Raw genomic sequence first — 25494 nt, forward strand, 5'->3', positions numbered from 1 at the left:
ATTTAATTAAAAACCAAAATTCCATACAAACAACCCACCAACTCTCCCTTGGTAGATAATTTCCTCGGCCACAAATAGAAATTTATTCTCCATACAGTGCAATTTGCCGTTGGTGCAGAAACAGTTGGAAGAAAACTCTCCCTTACAACATACCACATGGATATATACCGGTGTACACATGAAAGCCACCAGTTCTCAAGATTTTAAAGACCGGGTAATGTATTGATTAACATATGGGTCACTCTTTGAGGAGGGTACACACACCAACTCTCTTTGGTGGTGGATAATTTAACAGACCACAAATAGACATTTATTTCGTAAATATACAAATGCGGATATCTATGTACATCAGATGAATGAGCTGATACAAATCTTCCTGACTCCGTAATTTAAGCAATGTATTACTATTATTGCTAGTATACAACCTCTCTGAAATGCCTTTCAAGGATGTGCTTCAGTGAAGAGTTGCAGGGGGAGGAAAGTTGTCTGCATCTCAAAACCTTGCTTGGGCCCAAGTGACAATTAGAAATAATTAATGCTTGCATCTCAAACCCTTGCCTTGTCTGCAGCTCAAACCCTGGAGCTCCTTTTGCATGCCATCAGTCCAAGTAAGACATTCATCTTCTTAGTCTCATGCTCAGTACAATTCGTGAGAAGATCAAAGATCAAGAAGACGACCAATCCTTCGTTCAAGTCTTAGCTTGTAAAAAAACCAGTACTAGGATATGTTGAATTTCTAGAAAAAGGTTCTGATATAGTATGCTCGACTCCCTCAATAATGTATGTCCATTGTCAAAGTTCTCAATTCCACACCTCAACCCAGAGACAAGCTTCCTCCGTAGTATTCTCCTGACAAAGCCTGCTGAGCATTTTATTCTAAGCATATAGGTGCGGATTGCATGCAAATACATAATTCTTTTGGTTACAGCCTTAAAAGACATGAAATAAGCGAGAAACTTAAGACATACCTGAGCAAATGGGATAATGGCATTCGAAATCTGTAACCAAAACTTGCAATTACCTGCCAAACTGCATCAAAAGTATAAACACATGCAACAAGAAAACCAAAGGAAATCAGCATACAGTTGACTTAAGTTACCGCTTCACAATCCGCAGAACCATGAACACCTCCTCTAAATCGGAGGACATTTTCAACTGAACATACTGCCTTATCAGCTCCACACAACATTGCAATACTGCCGAATCAATGCAGTCATGAAGGTACTGCCACTGTGGAAAAAGGTGTCGCTGGCTCATAAGCAGGACACCAGAAAGATTTTGAGTGGTTCCACATTGAACATAGCATTTGGCCAAAAGATGCAGGAAATCAGCTCCCTTGCCCTGTTGTTCCTGAAAAAGAAGAACCCATCTACATGGAGATCCCACCCAAAGCTCATTGAAGTCATTCATACTTAATTTCTGGGAACCCTCTGTACAGTGTAGCTGGTTACCCCTGGTTCCAGAACGTTCTGATGCTTCCACTAAACATCCACTTGATGTTGCCAAACTCTCAGCATTACTTGATGTTGCCAAGGTCTCAGTATAATTTTTTGAATCTACACGATGTTTGGGTAGAGATTTTATTAACTCCTCCCGAATTTGAGAAGGAAGTTCCTCCAAGACGGCCATATCCACCTGTGACAAAGATAAGTGCATAGGCAGTACTTGTGAAGAACCAACTGCCCCCTGTAAGGTTCTACTGCATGTTTCCTACACAACCATTATCATCAATTACTACTAAAAGAACTGAAAATCTTCTTGCAGCATCCTCACTGATCACAAAACATCTCATTACGCACACCAGAAAATATCTTATTTCAAACAAAGAAAAAGGAGAGAGATAAAAGCAAAAGCAACCACTTAAAAAACTAGCCACTGGCCACAGCAGCTTTAAGAGAGAGACTGTACAGCTTTACGGTTTGATGTGGAGCACTTCATAATGGAAAGAACAGTTAGCTGGTCTGACATGGTAATCTTTTCATGTTGCCCTCCTGTATGAATGGAAGCTTCTGTTGAACTTCTTTCGAATTTGACTATGCTATTTCCTCTATTACAAATTTTGGCATCATTGCTATCCTCGGAGTTTTGGGACATTGATATGTATTGGACGACTGCGCCATCATATGCATCATTAATCTCAGCCATGATCTCTGGAGGCAAAGATGCGAGGACAGAAGGGTCCAACTCTGAGACGTCTGGTAACCTTAGCACACCATTTGCCTTCAGTTTTCCTTGACCCTTGCTGGAATTCTGATGCTTACGCATAGAAAATGGACCTTTCAACACCTTTCCGAGACTTTGCATTCCTTTCCCCTTCTTCCCCTGGCTCAGACTGAGGTCCCAGGATGCTGCAGGCCCTACAAAAAGTGATAAAGAACAATCAAACCTCTTTTAAAAATGCCACCTTACAGCAACATGTTTGATACGATGATTAATGACATATTCTAAAAGATAAAATGACGGCCAAACAAAAGAGATTGCAACATTTTTGAGCTTTAGTTCGACATGTGCTCCTATTAGAGAAGATAGGCGTCTCCCGCCTGGCTGCTCTGAAGGGAGAAAGTCATCCATAGCACTAGTGCAGAAAGGCCATCTTGTAAGAAGAAAAACACCACAACCTAAACCTAAAATTGCATTATTTATTTACAATGTTAACTCCACCAGATCATCAAGAGCAAGAGTGACTCGATTATGAGTAGAAGCTTCCCACAACCACACCTGCCACTCCTCGCCTTTCAAAGGAAAATCCCAAGCATCTCCCATCGGTATAAACTCAGGCTACCTATCCATAACTATATGGTGTATTGTGGACAATATCCTAACAGACCCTTGAGTAACCAAACTTTCCTTGCCGCTTAATAATAAAGTGAGCAGACAAAGAAGTTTTGTACAAAACATAGATAACACCACTACCAAAGTGAATTTGTTTCACTAAATGATGGTGGATGACTAGCAGAGGAGAAATTCACATGATTGTAGGGAGTCAATCCTCCTCTCACTTGAATACACAATGAGGCCTGCAGGCCTTAATTGGATATGGTTGAATGAACAAGAAAACAAGAATGAGCATACAGACCATTCCTCATACCACCGCTTGTCTCAATGGTAGCCCGCTCATCCATAGAATGGCCCGTGTCTTTCACTTTGGAATAATCTTCCAATAAATAATCTTTTGAAGAAACTCGCAGCCATGACTCCAATGCCTTTTGTTGTGGTACGCCTGCATCTGCAATGCAAAACAGGAAGTTTACCTGAGGGAAAAGAGCCAAAATAGAGATAAGTGTATACATTTTGAACAAGTCTATAAATACCTGATGTGAACAATGCGGTTTCCAGCTTTGTAACCTGTAGACCCATTCCCCGGATCTCATGAACATCTGATATACAAGAAACTCTCTTTGTTTTCCATGATGGGTAATTTCTCTCTCTCTCTCTCTCTCTCTCTCTCTCTCTCTCTCTCTCTCTCTCTCCACCACCACGTGTGTGTGTGTGTGTGTGTGTGTGTGTGTGTGTGTGTGTGTGTGGGCGCGCATGTGTGTTTCCCATGATAGGTTTCATGGTAACTTTAGTACCTTTGGTGGCTTCGACCAAGGACATTTGGTACTGAATGCTTGGTTATTTCTAGTGGAGATGGCCAACAATTTCTCGTCTCGTAAATGAATAGAGGCTTGACACACGGAGGCAGCCTGCAAACATTTGCAAAAGTGCTAAGAAGATGAAAGGTATAGCATATGATCATGCCAAATCAATTGAAGTGGTGAAAGAAGGGAAGGGTATACATGCAAACAAGCTAGAAGTCATGAGTGGCATGCTAAAGGAGGAAGGACATTTGAAACCAGCCTTCCTTCTTCATAAGGGGGGTATAAACTTGATTTAACTCAAATTACAGCAAGCATTAAACACACAAACAGAAATACAAATGTTACCACTTAATCTTGGATAATGGGCACACAGTTGGCCCCAAAACCAATGACCCTTGCAGTATTTCTTTATCTTTTATTGCAGTTGGAAGAAGTACACCGAGATTGCTTCAATCTCCTTCACTCTCCAATGCCTATTGCTATCATAAATGACCAGCAAGCATTCAAACCAATTTGCCTCTTCATTTGCTTGGGGATTTTCCTTCAATTTCCTCCTTGGAAGACAAATTCTACCCCAAACTTGATGTTGGCTGACTGGCCTTTCGAAATTCTCTGAAACCCCCAAATTTCAGTTGCTGAATTTCAAGTACTAGGCCCTAAATTCTAAGCACACTTCCTAAGGTGACTATCAAACCCTAATTTCTAGATTTTTCACCTCCAATGGCTGAAATTGGCTAAGAAAACTTGAGAGATGGTTAGAAGATGAGAGAGAATGTTCAAAGTGAAAGTGTTAGAACCGATTGTTGTCTACTACGAAACAGCATTAAATGCTGCTGCCCAACAGCCTAGAGATCTCAAATGGGCATCACCCATCCCCATTGAAATCTCTATTGTTGCCTTCCTTGTTGGAACTATAGCCTATAGTAAGAGCCTTCCTACCTGGTTGGAAATGGCCTGAAGTTAAAACAGCACTCTTTCCTTCTCTCCCAACCTCTGCAATCTACTAAATGGCTGGAATGAACCTCTACCAACGTCTAATAGCCTTTCCTTCATTTGCATGGAAAACTTTTGCCAAGAAGCAGCCTTCTACTCGCATTTTCCAGCATTTTTCAGCCGTAAATTAATATAATTATTAATTCTTCATCAAAAATTTAATTTTACCAACCAACAATTAAATTGGCTAGGCTAGTTTGTCATCCAAGTATTCATGAGCATTTGTTAGGCCTTGAATTGGCACTAATTAATTAACTAATGCCTAGTTTTTAATGTCACCACTAACATTAATAACTAATAAATTGATCTAGGCTAAAATCTATCAACAAGTACCACCTAGTACTTGTCAAGGTCAGTTTATTACAACTTTTGCCTTTGGCAACCATTGTCTTCTCGATGTTCTTGGCCCATCATTGTGAAATTACTAACTTGCACCTCACATTTGCACATTTGATCAACACTTGATCAAATGCTAAGCAAAGCATCAAAATTTCGCGTCTTCAAGACAACTTCATTATGGAGTGTATGACCACATGACAATATGTGACCTATGAGAACTTGAAGATCTCATTAGACACAAGAAATTCCCACTTGATAAATCTTTTTTTTTGGGCATTTTGTTGGATCTTAAGACAATCCCAACAAGAACTAGATTGAATTTATACAAGAACCTAGGATTTATTGCAGGATAACTAACTCAGAAAGTTCTATAAAAGGGCTTCTTTTGCACTGCCACTTTGATCTCTTGTACCCACTGAGCTTCGCCAACTATCCCACCTCCCTTTGCTACCACAACCTGTCACCAGAATTCTCTGTCATGTCTCATTATCACCATGCGCATCATTCTCATTCTCTGCTCTTCAGCCTGCCACCCTGCTATCTTATACCATCCAAGAGTTGTCATCTACCTTTCAGCCTTGTCTACAGCTGCATTTTGGTTTCAACATCATCAAACTTGCTGCATTGTGATCTCCAGTTGATTCTCTCACGTTCTAAGCATGGTGCCAAGTTACAGCCTGCTGCATTGTCTTCTCAGCCTTCAGACTTTTGTGTTTGACAATCACAATTTGCAGTCCTACTATCATTGGCCCTCTCAATCATCATCTCCATCCTCATTTTCTCTCGAGAAGTGTTGCATGGGATAGTTCTCTTCTCTATGTCGCTGCCAAAGTGGTCTAAATCAGATTTCTGCCTTTAGATTGATGGCTTGCTGCACTTGGGATCCGTCTCCAAGACTCCCTAAGCTTACTCCCATAAGAGATAATGGCTGTTGGACAGCCTCTGCTCTTTGAGCAGACAGTTGTATATCTACCTTGCTCATTCGCCATTTATTCTTCATTCTCTTCTTCTTCATTTGTGTTCTCGTCGGAGTTCATTGTGTTAGTCATGTCCATACACTCTAGGTGTTTTCTCCACAGACCCTAGTGTTATCCTCAGAAGTCTCTATGTGGAATTGTAATGGGAGCCTATGACTTGATGCAAGCTACTTCGAATACACATTCAAGGGCATGGATGTTGCCTTTTGCACAAAGACACCCTAACCCACAGCTAGTAGGCTCCCAATGATGGAAAGATATAGATGAAAATCCAACACAGGGTATCAAATTTTCAATAGGAGTGGCAATTTTATTTTAGACGGAGCTGGTGGATGTAGTGCAAATACTACAATGCTGTGTGCTATTTCACACCGCTGTGTCACAAGGAAAGATGCCCTATATGCCACTAGGGTGGGGGAGGCTAGTAAAATGACACGTAACTTGGTATGCATCACTTGATGCATAGATGCATTAATTTGCCCACACAACCCTATATATATATATATATATATCGATTTGATGTGTCCTTGCTTGCGAAGAAAAAAATGGTTGATATATCCTGCCTATGCTAAAGATTGAAGCCTTATTTTGGAATTAGTACAAAAAAATCGATCTTTAAAGGGTCGTGGAAGGAAGCCTTTCGAAAATTTATCAAGGGACCAGAAGTTTGACAGATTTGAACAGCCACCATTCAGCCTTTGTTTTTTGCCACATAATGCAAACCATCAAGTCAATAGCTTTATTGTGTTACCTCATTGGTCCCATGATATTATATTATGAAGCCTTAGTAGTACTCAAAAAGTGCCACCTGACTAGCACTCGTTTTTTAACTAATGCCTTTACCCTATATGATGATATCATGCACATTGCCAACATGGAGGGTGTACTCTTGGCGGATAATGCATGTGTGGACTTCTTGAAGAAATTATTATATGATATAAGAGACATTATATAGAAAGATTCCTCTAGAAGCAACACTTTTACATAGAATGTCACACAAGGCACAGGGAATATAACAATGCATGGGTATCTCTGTTAGCTCATGAGTGTGTCTGTATATTTTGTGGGTTGTGCATTTCTTCTCCAACGCTCTGATAACTAGGTGCCAAATTATTGGCCCCTGATGTGGGCCAACTGACAATTTTCACTACCATAGTTGAATGTATATGGCTTAGATGCTTGTTGGCCGATTTGGATGTATCTGTCACAAAGCCTACTCCTTTGTTCACTGAAAGTCGAAGTGCCATTGCAATGGCATGGAACCCAATGTTTCATGCGTACACGAAACACATTGAGATCCACTATCACTTTGTCAAAGAGAGGCTGTGTGCAAGTGATATCAACCTTGTCTACTATCCTACCACTAGTAATGTGGCAAATATCTTCACCAAAGCTCTTCGTCGTGACAAACTTCAAGCATTCCGCAATGCTTTAGATTTGATCTCCTTTGGTGGAGGACCCTTGTATATTGATCACTCTTCACTCCAAGGGGTTTGTTGGGTTTGACTCACACCCACCCTCACAGAGGAGTGTCGGTGATCCTCAATAGGACACTGGGACACTTTTTACTCTCCTTGTGAGAGGTTTTTTTCCCCACATTTATTTCCTTTTATTTTATATGCCTATGTTACACAGTTTGGGCACTTATCATGTTTTATACCCTTCAGGTGTGAACACCCTCTTACAACCCTAAGGTTTAAGGATTGTACTTTGTACTTGCACCTTACACTCTTCAGATTATTGCCTTGGGTGTCGTGCTATCACACTCTTCTCACTGTCAATTGTACTATCAGAGCTGAGCTTCGATCTGTCCTAACAAAGAGACAAAACGATATACCTTGTTACCATGTCCATGGTTTGCAGGGAGAAACATCAAGTATGCGGCAAACATTGTGACAAAGAAAACCCAAACACAGAAGAAGAATGATGAATGATGAATATTGAATCATGCTGATACAATAGAGCAAAGCTTAGAGATGGCTGCACTATCTTGATTGATCGGGTAATAGCACCTAGAAGGGATCTGCATTATGAAGGGAACGAAATGCAATCCTTTGGGCAAAGCTATCAATGACAACAAAAAGAGCTACTTTATGAAGGGACTAAAATGCTTTCCTCCAAGCTGTGAAATATCACACTTCACACTAAAAGATTAATGACGCAAGTAGAGAGCTAAACGCAATCCTCAAGGGCTGTCAAAGATGAAGGATATGCTGAAATCTCTCTAGGATGAGGGCTGCTGTCAATACGGCTACTAGGCAGTCAATTGGAGAAGAAAACGCAAGAATGTAGCAAACAGGTGATGCTGAGCAGCCCTCTAGGAGTGAAAAAACACAAAAATGCAAGTATCTAATGTGAGGCTGATAAAAAGCATGTTGTAGATAGCCTGAATATGTTGCAAATGTAGGCTCCATAAAGTGGCTAATGGCTTGGAACTCTTGCTCAGGTGCTAGGGCGGCAGCAAGAGCTGGAAACATACAATAACGATGAAGAAGATCTGCTGTACCTGTCCAAGAAGCAGCGAAACCAATGAACACAGCAGTGGAAATGATGAAGACAAGTGGAGAAGAAGATGATCAGCAGTTAGTGCAGAGAGAGACTAGCTGAAGAATGAGAGTCGAGTGGGTATAATGATAAATGCCCATGGCCTATTTATAGGCACATGAGCTACTAAATTGTCTGTGATAGTACCCTGACTCTCTCGAGTGGCACTCAAACATTAATGAATGATACAAATAAGGCCTTTTGGGGCTGCAAATGGAAACCAGAATAGAAATTAATGGAATACAATGAACTTAATAACTTTGGTATCTCAAGATAATCACCCAAGCATTTAGGTGTCCTGAAAGGCAAGGACAAAATGGGCTCTTCATATGCTACATGTCCAACTATGCGCCACTAAGATTCCTAGGCAATGGGTACCAAAAGGAGTAGGAACAACAAGTCCAAACCTTCATGTGTCTTGAAAGGCAAGGAGAGAGCAAGCTGTTTGTATGCTACATGTCCAATTGTGCGCCATCAAAATGCCTACGCAATGGATACCAAAAGTAGTAGGAGCAATCAGTCCAACATTTGGAAAGAACCCCCTCGCAACTGTCCTAGTGTCCAAGGGGAGTATTGCCCTTGGATTCAATGACAGCCTACCGTGAAGTTTTAGGTGGGAGACCTTGGGCCTTAGTATGGCACTCCTCATCTACAAGGCCCAACCACTAGTAGTCTATGCACAACCTATTCTTGGTTACTAGCAGATGGGTTTGGGTTCTTTAGCTCCCTCTGAGGAAGAAGAGTCGTCCTTGTTAGACACTGCCTTCCCATCTTGAGAGTTCTTGCCATCTCTAAATTTCCCCTTTGAAAAAGAGGATACCAGAGCCCACTCTGAAAGTGAGAATGGGGGAGACGTCTTTCTATGGACTTGATTGTGCAACCTTGTGTATCACAAGAACTGGCATTCAAACTCATAGAAGGTTGGCAATCATGGTAACAAAATGATTTGCTACATAAAATGGAAGTATTTAGGAAGCAACTTATCTAAGAATAGTGTGACCCAATCGTCATCAACTTTAGTGAGCCAATGGTGGCAAACTCAACGAGTAACTACCTATACTTGGACATCTTGACTTTCAAATCATCCCCTTCCTTAATGGAAAACTCTTGCAACTCATGATCAACAGCTCATGATTGAAATTGATACATCAAATTCTCTCTCTCGCCACATAGTGGTTAATGAGATGACTCCAACATGCTAGGAGAAAGTGTTGTAGCTAGGAGTGAAACTTCAAAAAGTAACCCCAACATTAACTCAACATTTAATGCAGCATTTGGAGTCCTTCGACTCATGATCGAGATAGATACGTTGAGTTCTCTCTTACGCCGCATAGTGGTCAATGAGATGACTCCAACAATCAAATGCTAGGAGAAAGTATTGTAGCTAGGAGTGAAACTCACAAAGTAACCCCTACATTAACTCCACATTTGTTGCAAAGTGAAACTCAGAAATTAGACCAAGTTGTAAAATCCAACTCGTTAAAAGCAATCTTATATGCAAAGACATTCTTGGCTATAGCAATTGGAGTAGTCGTGTTGAGTGAGGAATAGGGTGAGTATACTAGGGAATTGCCCCTAGGGCCCAAAGTGCCCACCATCATCCATGCATGCGAGATATGTGCACAATGGATCCGTATGAGTAGCCCAAGGAGAATGCATAAGCAAAGGATGAAAATCCCTATGTCATTATGGCCCATGAATTGTGTGACAATGCATCATAAGCAAAGGATGGATATCACTGCATCTAAATGATCATAGACACATGTCTTGGGAGAGTGAGGGGTATACCCAACTCAGCTATCCCAACATAGACAGATGTGCTCACTTGCAAAAGTGTGTGGATTCGGTGTATATGGGCAACATTCTCAATAATACAAAATAAGGTATTGCGCAACGTTCCCCTATGGGTAACTAACATGGGTAAATAAGCTATTCCAAGATAGACAGATGTGCTCGCTTGCAAAAGTGTGTGGATACAATGTATATGGGCAAAATTCTCAATAATACAAAATAAGGTATTGCGTGGAATTCCCCTATGGGTAACTAACATGTGGAAGTGAAAAAGACAATGTACGGACAATGTAAGCAAAAGATCCTAATCCTATTTTGTTAAGCCTAAGCTATTAAAAACAAAAGAAAGAGAGTATGATTGCACCAACAACACACTCATATGAAACAAAAGTATTATATCAAGTATACCTGTAGACATACATCTACCTCTAGAGTCTCCTCTTTTTGGATATTAACATACTCCTACCAATCATGGTCTCCATGGTGACTTAGATCTAAGTCCTACATACCGGAAAGAGTAGCAAAGAAGGGTTTAATTTCATATTACTCTAAGGATTATATGAACCGTGCACCAAGCTTGGTTATGATAAAGACAATGGTTTGCCAATTGTCCCAAATGTAGTATGTCCTCCTTGAGTGGAGAGGTGGCCATCCTTACCATTAGACTTCAACTGATGTGCATCTTCTTTTGGAAAGCAAATTAAAGAAACAGGAGTGTAATTGAAATATTTGATATGCATAAATTCTCAAAACTCCTAATGCATCATACATACTACATCTAGTAAAGAAGGTGAAGAAGATGACACGCTACCCTCCTCGTTGAGGCCATAATGTCTCCTCAAGACCTACGATAAATGTGAAGCCTAAAAAGACACCATAGCTTCCCAAGAGGAAGGAACCTCAAACATTCTCAATCATGTATCTCGCAAAAACCAATCTCCACAATAGATACTCTTTAGAGGAGCACCCAACTCTGAAACCGTGCAAAGATATGGTAGGGTTTGCACTAAGAACACAGAAATGTACCAACACAACTAAAACACGATAACTCAAATAAAAGCGCAAAAACACAAAACAAAGAAAAATAAACTAGACCTTATGGTGAACTTTATGCACACATGGCACCACCTTCTGAATGCAAGCACATGATTATCAAGGATCAATGTAAGAGAGAGTTTTTCTACTTAGAAACCCTACAAGTCATTCACTTTGAGGACAACCTCAATCAATAGGGCTTGAATAGGGCAATATCTCTTGCATTGAAACAAGAAGACAAAGAGAGGACTCGAAGCCTTGATAAACAAGACTGACTTTACAATCGCTTACAACCAAAAGCTCACTCTCTAAATGGAGGCAAACTCAAGAGAATTGCATAGCACAAATCTTGGCATTCTCCAATGCCATGCCATTAACTGATAAGCCATACTACATCTGATAAAATTTCCATCAGCTTCAAAATATAACAAGATGAGTGCATCGGAAAGCTAGAGCATTCCAAATAAACCTCGGTTTTAGAAAGATCTTACATCCAATGCCAACATTCATTGCACTTCTTTTTTCTGCCATGTTGTAGCAACTCTTAAGGATAAAGGAAATGAGAGAATGAAGAGATGTAGGAGATATTACGAACCAAGATGAAAAGACGCAAGCATTTGTCTGCTGACTCGAAAAATGATATCAATATTATTTGTGCCCAAAGGTAACTGCATCAAAGTCGAGCTCCAAAATTCAATTAATATTTTTTCTTTGATTAGAAAATGTATTGTACATAATTGGATCCTATGGCTTACAGTAACAGATTTGCTCAGATTGTCACAACTTCCACAACCCATGAATTTCTCAGGCTCTCCAGCACCTTCCCTTCTCTTTTTTATCTAAATGGAAGAGTTCAAGAGAAAGTGTAGTAATAAGATAATGGCAATTCATTTAGCTTCACGGAACAGTCAAAGAGAAATGCAATAATAGAATAATCCAATAGCAATAATTAGGTATCAGCCCTTCATTAATACCAATAAATAAACTGCTATTCCAACTCAGTTAACCAGCAGAGTGCTAAAGGTTATAAAACTTTGTTTGCTTACCTTAAGAGTGAAAGTGCGCCCACATACATCAGCATTTTGCAGCCTCTCTGAAACCTCCTTGCATAAAGTCGACAAGAAATGTTGTGCCTATTCAAATCATAAGCAAATGAGCGATTTTGCAAGTGTTTTGACACAAATGTGAATCAAAAACACCAATCAGCAATTTCGAAATGCTTTGACATAAGCTCATTAGTGCATGAAAGCAAACAGATACTTTAAAATGAGACTATACTTACATCATTAGGTGACTTGAACCGTACACCCCAATTCACTTCAGCCCCAACTGACTTGCGTTCCTATGAATGGAGACGCAATACAACATATTTTACATCATGTAAAACACATTTTGCAGCATTCAGAGAAAAAGGGGCATACTATTCTCATCCGAGCAGCAGACAGGTGCAAAGCTATATTAGAATTTCCTAATTCGTAAAATTTCCAATCAATGAACAATGTAAAAGCATATCTACTTCATATAGTAGAATTCGGGACTGTAAATGTTGCTTATCACATCAAACACTCATAGCTATTAACAATTAGCCTCTGATTTACATGGAAGTCTTCAACTTGACGATGATCAATTCCCCGTGCAAAGCTCCACAGCATATCACCAGTTCTAGAGCCAAACTCCCGTTGAAGAGCCTCCTGCACAGCACCGAATCAATTAGCTCATTAAATAAACAAGCTAAGATATTTCAACCAAAAACACAATAGACAAATTTAGATAGAAAGCAGAATTGCAAAGTGTATGTACACAAGCTTAAAAGTCAAGTGGACTAAATAGATGTGCAGCATATTGAAAAAATCAAAGAAAAAACTTTTGAAAATCATTATTTCCAACTGTCTCCCAATATATTCGTGCACACATTAGTGTCAGGAGAAAAAGTCTGATTAACTGCAAGTAGCACGTGACACCACTGTTTGCTGGCTGACTTCATAAAGACTCAGAACCAGTCTTCATTTGCAAATGGTCCAGCTTTTGCAAAGACTTTAGCCTAATTTCACACACCACAAAATAAGTTTGTGCTCTTTGAACCAGAGCTCCATACTGATCATTTAGTGATAAAGTCCTCATAGTAACCACTCAATCAGGCAAGTTCAATGATAAGGCCTTGATGTTTAAGCCTGGTGAATCTAAGACCCAATTGTTATCAAGAGGCAATCCACCTACAAGTGAGGATAGGACAGCCTTAGACTCTAAATCCTCATCCTTGGTCCAAGATGATCCCAACACAAAAGCTAAGAAATGCAAATTTGTTGTCTTTTACTCCTAGAGACAATTGGATATTAGAGGAGCAGGGTTGGATAACCAACTAGACAATCAGTGCTATTAAACCACAATATTTGCCAAGGAACAGGTCTTCACAGGAGTGATCCCTACAGCCTATGCTACTCGAGCAGATCTCTAGCTTTCAACATGATACACTTGCTGCACGGGTGCTAGGAGCAGCTCCAGGGGGACTCCTGCCACCAACAGGAGCTTTGGCAGCAGTTTCTGTTGAGCTAAAATATGCATTACTTGCTGATTAGCCTCTTAAACAGCCCCAAAACACACTAAAAATGCTCTTTTAGAGTAAAACACTAAAACGGGGAGCGGTTTGAGAGAGTTCAGTGGAAACCCTAAAACGGGGAGCAGTTCGAGAAAGTTTAGTGGAAACCCTAATTTTTGGGGCACCCTTCCACATCTATAAATAGGCAGGCTGCCCCCATTCAGCCATAATCCTTGTTTTGCAGGTTACACCAGCCCACACACCCTCTGCTGCTATTGGCGCCTAGTTTCCAACCTGCAGCCCGCCTCCATTTGCTGTCCAGCCATCATCGACTGCAGCCACATCATCTTCAGCCTGTCCATTGCTGTGGGCGACAGCTCTCAGCTGCTAGCGACTGCTCCAAACTATCCCAGACTGCTGTTCAGCCTGCTGTCCATCATCTCCAGGGTCAGCCAGCCTGCGTTTTGAACATTGCAGGCCCTGACACTCTCAGACACTGTTTCAGCCTGCTGTTTACAGCAGACTGTGCACAGTTTCCAGCCCCCGATCGATGGTACACTGCTGCGTTTACCAATTTCCAGCCTCCAGACTGCTGCGTTTTAGTGACCAGCCTACTGCCATTCACTATTCAGCACTCCTACACTCCGACTAGGTCACAGTCTTGGGATCCGTCTTCGGTGGACGTCACGCTCCGACTGCCCTTGAGCACACTGTACACTCTTACATTCATTTACAGCATTCATTCACTTCAAAGTTGTGTTCTCTCTCTCCCTTCTTCTGTTTGTGTTTGAGTTTTGAGTTTTGCGTTTAGGGTTTGAGTTTTGTCCTCTGTGTCTGTGTCTGTGTCTTTGTGTTTCGGTCGTGGTCGTACACTCTGTGTGTCCTCAGTGCAAACCCTAGCACTCTTCTTAACAATTTCTTCACAGCAGGGCCCACCACATCCTTTTCTTCACTTTATGGGACCTTCAATGTTACTATACTAGCTCCAGCTTTACTGTTGAGCCCATGCACTTCTTTGAATTTGACCGATATAATCAGGCAAACCTTTTATGCAAAACGAAACAAAAAGAAAAAGGATTTTCCAAGGAAGTCCCATCCCACTGCCCCAAACATGCACCAAGGCCGCAGACCAGTGTTCACCTATTCCCACCGCCCCACCACCGAACTATCTACTAGCTGGTCCTACAAAGCCAGCGCTACATGTGAGGTTGTCCTAGAGAATAGACCAACAGTTCGGGCAAAAGCTGCTAGCATTTTAAGCCTCAGGAGGGGCACAAAACCATTATCTTGTTTGATGTTTGCGTAAGTGAGGACCTACATAACAGAGGGGATCTGTCACGCCAGGTGACAAGTCTATGCAGTTTGTGGTGTAAGCATCATGCCTCTGCTCAGGGCCACATATCAGTTCCAAGGTTTGGTGTTCCTGATTCAGTGATATTTTTCTTTTTTATTTAAGAAAGAGAGATTAAAGAAGTACTCTTTGTGCCTTATTGTGCATACATTGTACAAGATATTGAGTCCAGTCCATTGCAAAGATTCATAAGTCCTCTTCAACAGTTTAAGGGGATAATCCCCCACAGACTCACACTTAGTTTATGTATGATATGGCAGCATTGAATTGCTCAGGCAGTATACATAATTTATTGTAGTGACTATGGTCCAACTCAGTATTTTGTAATATTGGCTGACTTCGTTTCAGGATTACTTATCCTGGCTTCCCTGATTCCAGTCTCCATTGGCCTTAGTCATTCAATTTCATCCCCTACAGTCCTTGTCATTCAACCTTTGTTTAGCACTAGCATGCTGCCTCATGGCATAGAATCTGGTCATCAGAGCTGTGTTAGACTTGCCCTACACTAGACAGAGAACAGACTCCCACATGTATCTGACATTCTCAAAGCACACTGATCTATCCAAAAATGAACAGTTATGTGATCCTAAAGCAGCTTGTCTATGGTTCAGAAAACCCCAAAAAAATTAAATGCAAGTCTTCATGCTTCCTTACCACAAATGCACAAGTAAATATGCTGCAAAAATAACACACTGGAACTGTTTGAAACAGAAACCTCTAATTACAAATGCTCTAGGACATTCCTTACAGAATCCAAAATTGCATTGTCCTTTACCTTGGACAAGCTACAAAGTTGCGCACAGTTATAAATAGATTGGCAGTGCAACTTTTCCCTCAACGACCATCCAACTCCAGGCAAATCTTCAACAGACAGGTCATAAAGAAACTTTTCTACCTGAGATGCACCAAGGAAATCTGTACTGCTTAAGTATGAGCACTAAAAAATGTGCATTACTTCATATCTCTTGCACAACCCAAGTTCAAATAAAATCGCTTCTATGTAGCAGATATTTGAGGCAGATATTTAACTTGCCTGTCCTACACCAATTTCATACTGCCCATCTGGTTTGGCCTTGCGTGTTGCCATCCTTGCCAACAAAAGGTTCCCACCAATGCCAACACTTGCGGTACACCTTGTCAGAGTAAAAATCTCTTTCCTTATTTTTGATGCCAAGATCCTTGCATCACCAATACCAGTTACATCTAGATATGCCTCATCACAGCTTATTGCCTGGAAAGAGTGTAACTATCAGTTGCTTGGGACAGATCCAAGTTTATGTCAAAAAGATGTTACTTCATCATTGTGCAAAAGTGAATTTCTAATGATGTTCAAATAACTTACTTGTACTTTTTTGCAGTGTTTATGAAGAATCTCATAAAACTGATCAGCAACCTGAAATATATGCCACTAACTTGTTTAACTCAAATAAGTCATAAAGGCTCTCTTTATCCCTAGCTAAGTGTACTCTATTTTTCTAAATTTTCTACAAAACCAGATTTCATGTAACTCTTATCTTGTCTTATAAGCCAACACTTTCTACAAAACCAGATTTCATGTAACTCTTATGTTATCTTATAAACCAATATGTACAACCCTCCCTGACCATGCACCTCTCTCTGTAAAACATCATATATGCACATATAGAGAGAGCATTCTACCTTTGCACTCAACTACTGTTATTTCAGAATTTACACATCACCAAACAATATAGAGAGGGTGATATATAAAAGATAAGATTTGATTACGAGGATTTAGTAGAGTTGTAAAGGAATTTACTTTATTAGACAGATTACTTGAAATACTAACAATGACAGGCACCCACAAACCTGATGGTAACCCTCAAAATCGTAAGGCACAATTTCTAGCCCAGGACACAAAGCCTTTGCATCTCTGATGAACATGCCAGACCTGACTCCTAATAAGAAAAGCAATTGCAGGTACTTTTAGGTAAAAAAGGAATATAATTTTTGTTTAAATAGAACACACAAGAATAAAACTGCAATCTACAAGACAAACCAAATGCTCGTGCAGCATAATTAGATGAAGATATCTCAGCTGTGCCAGTAGCTTTTCCTGAATGACATACAGCAACAGGCTTGCCAGCTAAAGCAGGCTGATTTCTTACCACAACTGAGACGAAAAAACAGTCCTAAACCAAAAAAAGAGATGTTAATGGGATGAAAGGATGTCAAAAGTTTAGCATAATGAAAAATAATCCTTCAGCAAACTGCAACAAACATGCAATAAGTCCATTCTTTAACATCACCATATCAACATGCATGATAGTCCGAGCAATAGATTCAGCTGAGGATGGAACGCTGCTCAATTGATCATGGGATTGGTTTTTGTTCATACAGCCAAATCTGCTTTGATAGCGAGTTCTCCAAGTGCCAATAAAATGAAGCCTTGAGTTCTGCAAAAGGATGTTCAGCATTGCGATGATCAGAATTGAAGTTTGATCCAAGGGTTTATTGCCATTACTTTTGCTGAACAAAACCTTCATAGAGTTCATCAAAGAAACTGGTCAGAAACCCAAAACCATCTGCAAACAATTCTAGCACTGACACATGATAATGAAGAAAATACCGTAACAACATTAACGTTACAAAATCTAGTGCAAGTTAATCCTACTTGCTGAGGGCACCTAAAGGGGACACGAGATTAAGTTGCTAATGGCATTTTTATGCACAATTCACCCTTTTTAGCATACTCAAATCTTCATCATTGTTGATTTTCACTCCCAAGATAGAAGTTGTGAGGATATACTAGGGTTTGCAAAGAGAACATGAATTGTACGAACAACCACACAACTAACAAATGAGCTCAGAAATGAAAGACGAATTAAATGACAAACAAAGTATCTGGAGGTATGTGATACAAGGAATGCTCAAGGAGTGGAGAGTTGTTCCAACAGCCATTCTCTCAAAGGAGCATGCTGAGAGATGCTGAAAGATGTCATACACCGTTCCCAATGCCAATAGCTGATGTGGAAGGCCCGGTAGCTCTATTGACAACAAACCCATCTCGAATATAGCAATCCAGGGGCAGTAGTGAACATCCAAGAGCATAGCATAAACTACAAAATGCTACAATCCTCTAACATTGGAGAGTGGGCAAGGCTGAAATGCAGCAGCAAGATTGTGCAACCAGCAACATGGTGTTGATCCACTAAATTTATGGCTTTCATAAACCCATGATTAAGTCTCTTTTTCAACCAGCCCCAAAAGGACATTAATATTTAATTACTATTATTAAAGGGATAATTTTTACCAATAGATCAAATGCACCCCAAATCCTATATAAAGAGGAGCCTATGTGGCTATGCTTATGCCTCGTTCATTATTTCCAGCCACCTATCATCAGCCCTCTCCACACCCACAATGTCTACATCCCCCTCCTAACAGACAGGAGATTCATATTTCCTGAACTTTTGTGATGAACAACAAAAGGAGAGTGTTTTGCAGCCATCTCCAGGTGTTGGACAGCCAAGAATCGATCTCTTTCTTCTCCTTTCTCTCTCTCAAGCTATGTAAACTGTGCTTTACACAAATCGAAATTAGGGTTTGCTATTTACAACAGACTATTGGATAGGGTTTGCAAAAAATCAATCATTTTGGGTGTGAAATTGCTTGTTGAAGACATTCGAAACCCCCAATTTACCCCTTGTTGGGCTTGCCAAATCATTGAAGATTCAAGCCAAACAATTGGGCAAATGTATTCAAGCATGCAAATCTACTTTTCCAGCCAGCATCCAATCTCAAGGCAAATGCATGCTAGACATTGGGGCTTATGGACAATAGGTTTACAAGTCTGAATTACTTCAAATTTAATAATGAGTTGAAGGTGCATTGGAAAGGGTAAAGCTCTAAGATTCTTGGACAATTAGGACTGAGGCCTCATTCAATGAATTGGATCAGTGTGGGACTAATATTCGTGTGAATTCCTGATTGATTACAGTGTGCCAGCAATGAGAGACCATGGATGCATTTCTCAATGTCATGTTGATCAACATCAGAGTGCACATTGGTTGGAGTCTATGATTGAGTAAGAGAAATTCAAAGCTCATTGGTCAAGGTTGGTGAGAACAACTGAGGACATAGCAATTGGAGCAAATCTAGTCCATTGAAGAGCCAAGGATGTGGGGAATCGTTAGCAAAAAGAGTGTTGATCTAAGATAGTTGTGTTGATCGCACAAGCAGGTGACAAGAGGATCATATAAAGGCTCATCTTCAATATCAAAGAAATACCATAAAGGGCGCTCATCTTGAGGGCCAATCTAATGTCATCTATTGTGCAAGAGCACTCTCGCTCTCAAGTTCTATATGTCATTTATATTCTTTCCTGAATTGAATAGTGTGTATGTCATAAGTTTATATTCACTAACCTGTAGGTCAGATCTCCAGGCTCGTTTCACAAAGACACATCGCCCAACTGTCTACCATCTGTCCTCAGCCAGGCGACCAATTTCAGCACCGATGGCTACTGTGCTTTCATCATCAGACCTGCCATCAGCTGTTTGGAACCACTCAACAGCCTGTTGCCATCACAGGCAGCCACATTTGATGCTGCTCCAAGCTTACCAGCACCTAGCAACAATCCTATAGCAGTCACCTATTAGCAAGGACCTGCATTTTGCTTTCAGAGTCGCTTTCCACTAGCTGTGCCCTGCATTTTTCTGCCAAGCAGGCTGCCCTACTGTAACCCAGTCTTCCCTTGCTGTGTTAGTGGATTGTCATCATTAGTACTTAGTCAGACCTGCAATTTCAGCAGTCTAGGCTGACTCTCAACTGTTGCCATCTTTCCAACATCATTAGAGACTGTCCCCCTGTCATGAGGACATGTATTTTGGAAACCTTACTTAACATGTGGATTAATTTTTAATCACATGATTAGGTAAATGTTGCACATGCGAGGTGCAACTGGGGTTAAAGCAAATTTACGAGTCCGGGACTCCAAGAAATCACAAGATGTCAAAGGCAAAAGTTGCTATAAGTTATGCCGCACAAGTACTTGGTGGTATCTGGTGCCAGTTGTTGGCCTAGGTCATCCATTTGGCCATAAGTGTCAATTGGTAACACTAGAGAAGTGGCGTTTAATGGTACCTAATGCCAATCTGATGGTCAAAGATAGCACAGAGACACTCGGGAATGGAAGTTGCCTAGCCAATTTAATTATTGGCTAGTCAGATTTTTTTTAGGGCATTGAAATAATTATTAGATTAATTTTCAGTATTTAAAGGCTAAAAACTAATATTCAATTATGAAAAATGCTGAAAAAACCATTTGGGAAGGCTACCACTTGTCAAAAATGCCCATGCAAGACTGAAAAACGTCTTTAGAGGTTAGAGAGAAGCATTTTTATAAATTCAGCCTGCGGAGGCTGCTAGTCTGATTTGCAGCCATTGGAAGATCTTTTGAGGCAGCCAAGGACAGGAGAAGACCAATCAACAATAGGAGACAGCATGTTAGAATTTACCGATTCTATGGGCAACGCCTAATGTAATTTGTGTGGTGTGGACACTTATTACAGTGTCAATGTAAGGTGTGTATACCTAGTGTCTTAGAAACTTAAAGTAGTGACACTAGACTCTAGAGTAAAATAAACCTAACTCTAGTTAGTTGGTGGAAGGCTGGTTAGGTCAACCCTTGACCTAAACATAAGTTGTACTTCCACTCTATCTTTCATTCTAGCAAGTACACTCTTCTCTTTTTGCTTCACCTTGCTCTCTTGATGTCATTGTCTCTTCTCTCTTTCCATAGGTAGCTACCATTTTCCAACATTTGGTATCAGAGCAGCTCGTACGTGCGGATTCTGTTTAGCCACTGTCAACCGATGCCATCCTACCCAAGGTCCTACTGCTACCAGCTTGGTTCTCAACTCGGGGAAGAGTTTTCAGCTACTGTGAGGTGCTGCTGAAGTGCAGGTGGAGCTGAAGCTGAGCCGTCTCATGTCTACTCCAAATCTATCCATCTCCTCCAAATCTATCCAATTCAGCCATCAGCTCCAAATCTGTCTATTTGCTCCAGATCTGTTCAGCTCACTCATTTGCTCCAGATCTGTTGTTTTCAGTCTGCACCCAATCCAATGCGTAGTCCCATATGCAGCCCTACATGCAGCCCAAGGAGCTCCTACTGTTTTCCGCTCTGCCCGCAAGTTTCTCGGCTCTGTCCGGCATTTTCTTAGTCCAGCCTACCAATCTCTACAAACCCTGAAAAGTGCAGAAACCCTAATTTTCAGATTTGGAGTTTTCTCAAAATTTCTAGAATTTCCAGTCTATTTTAGCCATCTCTTCTCGAATCTCAGCTCGTGTTGCCCAAAAATTTGGGGCTTTTACTAATTTTTGCTCCCGAAGTTCGAATTGACAACCAATTCGAAGAAATTTCTCAATTTCTTGAACATTCCCACCAAAAAATTTGGGGCTTTTGCTCGATTGGAGACCCTTTGTGCAAATTGTTACCAAACTCATAGACATTGCGCAATTTCTTCTACATTGGCCCAAGAAAATTTGGAGCTTTTCAATTTTTTGGATCCGACACGCATCATGAGGCAGATTTCAACTACTATTCACTGCTTACACGCATCCTGAGGCAACATTCCTGCAGAAATTCCACATGTAAGGCACAAAATTCTTCAATTTCTTTGAAATTTTAGAAAGAAAATTGGGGCTTTTGCCCGAAAAAATTTGGAGCTTTTCACTTTTTTGGATCCAACACGCATCACGATGCAAATTTCAGCTGCTGTTCACTACTGACACGCATCCTGAGGCAACATTCCTGCAGAAATTTCAACTGTAAGGTACAAAATTCTTCAATTTCTTTGAAATTTTAGAAAGAAATTTGGGGCTTTTGCTCGACACGCACTCCAAGGCAAGCAATAAGCAGCATAGCAGCATTTAATTGCTGTTACAGTCAGATTGGGCAGAGAATTTTGGAAAAATTCAATAAATTTTGATAAGAATCAGCATTAAGTTGTTGTATTTTGTACTTTTGTGGCCACACATTTCAAGGCGAGTGTGATACAGCAATATACTGCTGTAATTTACTGGCTGAGTGCTAATTTGGGTGGCATTGTGCACACTTTGGCATTTGTGTGATAGTTTGGTACTTGTTTCTTAATTCCGTGGGGGATTTTGCTATATGACAGACAATCTCATGATGCTTTAGCAATCACTACTCTTTCGCCCGCTATACAAAATGCGGAGCTATGGCATGCCTGCTATGGACACATGAGCTTTGGGAGTTGATGACCCTTCAGAGGTGTCATATGGTAGATGCATTGCCTCCAGTGGAGACTCCACCTCCTCATGCATGTAAGGGATATATTTTAGGCAAGATACAAAGGTTTGCCTTCAAAAAGGATGGTGCAATTCGTGCTGTCTGAAAAATGCAGCTTATTCACTCTGATGTTTGTGGTCCCATGAGGACACGTGCACTTGGAGGTCATCAATACTTTGTTACATTTATTGATGACTACTCTCGATATACATGGATGTATGGGCTAAAGGCAAAATCCGATGTGTTCATGCATTTCAAACATCTTGTTGCAAAGCTTGAAGCTGAAACTGACTTAAAAGTGTAGACACTTCGCACAGATAGAGGAGGGGAGTACATGTCTCGTGCTTTTGAGACACATTTGCATGATCATGGCATTACGCATCAAGCCACTATTAAAATAACTCCTCAGCAAAATGGTGTTGCTAAAAGGAAGAATCGGACTCTTATGGAGATGACTCGTTGTATGCTAAAAAGCAAGGGGCTACCTCATAAATTTTGGTTAGAAGGCCTTTAGTGTTCAAATCATGTGTTGAAGCATGCACCCACTAAGGCACTAAAGACGATCACACCATTCGAAGCTTGGCATGGCAAGAAACCCAAAGTAGACTACTTTCGGGTGTTTGGTTGAATAGCCTATGCACATGTTCTGAAATAGCTTTGTGGAAAGCTTGTTGACAAGGCTGTGAAATGCATATTTATTGGCTACAGTTCGGAGAGCAAGGGGTATCGCTTGTATGACCCATGCACGAAGAAAGTCTTTGTCAATAGGGATGTCCTATTTGTTGAAAATGTTGCATTTTCACATGATCAGTCTCAAATGCCAGCCACCCATGGCATTGGTGATGCCTTTGAGGGCCTTTTGCCACTTATTTTGGAGTATGTGCCTACTGTAAATGGCAGGACAGAGTTAATACAGCAAGCTGTTGCTGCACCATATGCTCCCGAACAGTAGGGTATCGATCATGGTTTGCCACATGCAGTGGAAGAAGTAGTACAGCATGAAAGGGCTGCTGTAAATACAGCCAAAACAGTCCCAAGATGGCTATTACAGACTCTCCAGGAGAGTAAAATGGATGCTCCTATACCTCAAAGCACTAGAAGGGCTGCCAGAAATGCAACAAATGATGCAAGGGGGACACATTTGATTGATTTTACAGAAGTAGATGATTGTGATGAGCATGTGTTTATGAGCTCACTATTGGATGATGATGAGCCTACTTCCTTGGACGAAGCTTAGCAAGATATACATTGGATGCAGGCCATGCAGGATGAGTTAGACTCTATTGCCACTAACTCTACATGGGATCTTGTGGATTTACCACTTGGTAAGAAGGCCATTGGCACAAAATGGGTTTTTAGACCCAAACGCAAGGCTGATGGTACAAAGTACGGTTGATAGCAAAAGGCTATGCACAAAAGAAGGCATAGATTACGAAGAAACTTTTGCTCCTACATCCCGTATGAGTACGGTGAGATGTGTGATTGCTATGGCTGGAAAGTATATCAGTTAGACATTAAGACAGCATTCTTGAATGGGGATTTGCATAAGGATATTTATGTGTCACAACCTCCAGGGTTTGTGGTTAAGGGAAAACTTGAAAGAGCACATGGTATGCATGCTGCATAAAGCTCTTTATGGTCTCAAACAGGCTCCTCATGCATGGTACTCCAAAATTGATGCTTATTTGGCTAGCAAAGGGTTCAAAAATAGTCCAACTGCTCCCACTCTATACATTAAGAATGAGGGAGGGGACTTGCCCATTACCATTCCTTATGTAGATGACATGCTGCTCATTGGACCTACAAAAAAAAATTTACAGATTTTAAGGCTGAATTAAAACATGCATTTGCTATGTCTGATATGGTCTGCCTACACTATTATTTGGGGATTCAATTCACCCAAAATCAGTATGGTATCATCATGTCATTGTCACAATATGTGGATAAGTTGTTACATAGGTTTAGTATGCAAGATTACAAACCTATGTGCACTCCTATGGAGCCAGGCTTAAAGCTATCTATGCATGATAGTGAAGAGATGTCTGATGTTGCAATTTACAGCCACGTTGTTGGCTGTCTTATTTATCTTTGTAACACACGCCCTGACATTCAATATGCAGTTTCTCAGGTGAGCATGTATATGCATAGCCCACGGACCATACATTGGCAAGCTGTTAAGCGGATCTTCAAGGTACTCAGTCACATGCATTATTATTTCCTAGGAGGGGAGACTTGCACTTACAAGCTTACAGTGATTTAGATTGGGCTGGTGATGCAAACACTAGGCAGACTACTAGTGGACACTATTTCTTTCTAGGCCGTTCATGCATTTCATGGATAAGCAAGAAACAACCTATAGTGGCTACCTCGTCTTGTGAGGTTGAGTACAAGGCAACCTTCACGGCAACAATGAAATATGTATGGTTGAGCAGATTGTTGGTTGATCTACATTTACCATAGGAAGGTCCTACACCCATTCTTTCTGATAGTCAGAGTGCTATTGCAGTCGCACGAAATCCTATGTTTCATGCTCGCACGAAACACAGAGGCGCATTACCATTATGCCAAAGAGAGATGCTATGCAGGAGAGACTAGCTTGATGTATGTACCCACACAAAAAAATGTTGCAAACATTTTCACCAAGGCACTACCACGTAAGAAGTTTGAGGCTTTTCGAAAGTCCTTAAACTTGTTACCCTTTGGTGATTGATCATCCTTGTACTTCATCTCATTGGCACTGCAGAAGGATGTTAGAATTTGCCGATTCTATGGGCAACGCCTAATGTAATTTGTGTGGTGTGGACACTTATTAAAGTGTCAATGTAAGGTGTGTACATCTACTGTCTTAGAAACTTAAAGTAGTGACACTAGGCTCTAGAGTAAAATAAACCTAACTCTAGTTAGTTGGTGGAAGGCTGGTTAGGTCAACCCTTGACCTAAATATAAGTTGTACTTTCACTCTATCTTTCATTCTAGCAAGTACACTCTTCTCTTTTTGCTTCAGCTCACTCTCTTGCTGTCATTGTCTCTCCTCTCTCTCTCCATAGTTGGCTGCCATTTTCCAACACAGCA

General features: G+C 40.7%; 1 protein-coding gene across 7 annotated transcripts in view; it reads right to left on the bottom strand.

The window, feature by feature from the left end:
• Positions 1-288: 288 nt before the first annotated feature.
• REV1 (DNA-directed DNA polymerase) overlaps positions 289-25494 on the bottom strand; it is a 36512-nt gene continuing 11306 nt past the window's right edge. For 4 of the 7 annotated variants that reach the window (XM_087677619.1, XM_087677617.1, XM_087677622.1 and 1 more), the window contains 17 exons: positions 17415-17561; positions 17165-17297; positions 16975-17063; positions 16490-16540; positions 16181-16378; positions 15923-16042; positions 12859-12951; positions 12543-12602; positions 12307-12393; positions 12016-12099; positions 11856-11928; positions 3312-3377; positions 3077-3226; positions 1909-2357; positions 1100-1710; positions 969-1029; positions 289-859 (listed from right to left, as the gene is read on the bottom strand). In XM_087677619.1, coding sequence (XP_087533745.1) covers positions 815-859; positions 969-1029; positions 1100-1710; positions 1909-2357; positions 3077-3226; positions 3312-3377; positions 11856-11928; positions 12016-12099; positions 12307-12393; positions 12543-12602; positions 12859-12951; positions 15923-16042; positions 16181-16378; positions 16490-16540; positions 16975-17063; positions 17165-17297; positions 17415-17561 — 2517 coding nt within the window. In that variant the 3' untranslated portion in view covers positions 289-814. Of the gene's footprint in view, positions 860-968; positions 1030-1099; positions 1711-1908; positions 2358-3076; positions 3227-3311; positions 3378-11855; positions 11929-12015; positions 12100-12306; positions 12394-12542; positions 12603-12858; positions 12952-15922; positions 16043-16176; positions 16379-16489; positions 16541-16974; positions 17064-17164; positions 17298-17414; positions 17562-25494 lie in introns of all 7 variants that reach the window. The other 3 variants (XM_087677620.1, XM_087677618.1, XM_087677621.1) reach the window with 3 other exon arrangements.

This window comes from Lygodium microphyllum, chromosome 5 (assembly GCF_053477565.2).
Source record: "Lygodium microphyllum isolate KBCC chromosome 5, Lygodium_microphyllum_v1.1.10, whole genome shotgun sequence".
Lineage (NCBI taxonomy): Eukaryota > Viridiplantae > Streptophyta > Polypodiopsida > Schizaeales > Lygodiaceae > Lygodium > Lygodium microphyllum.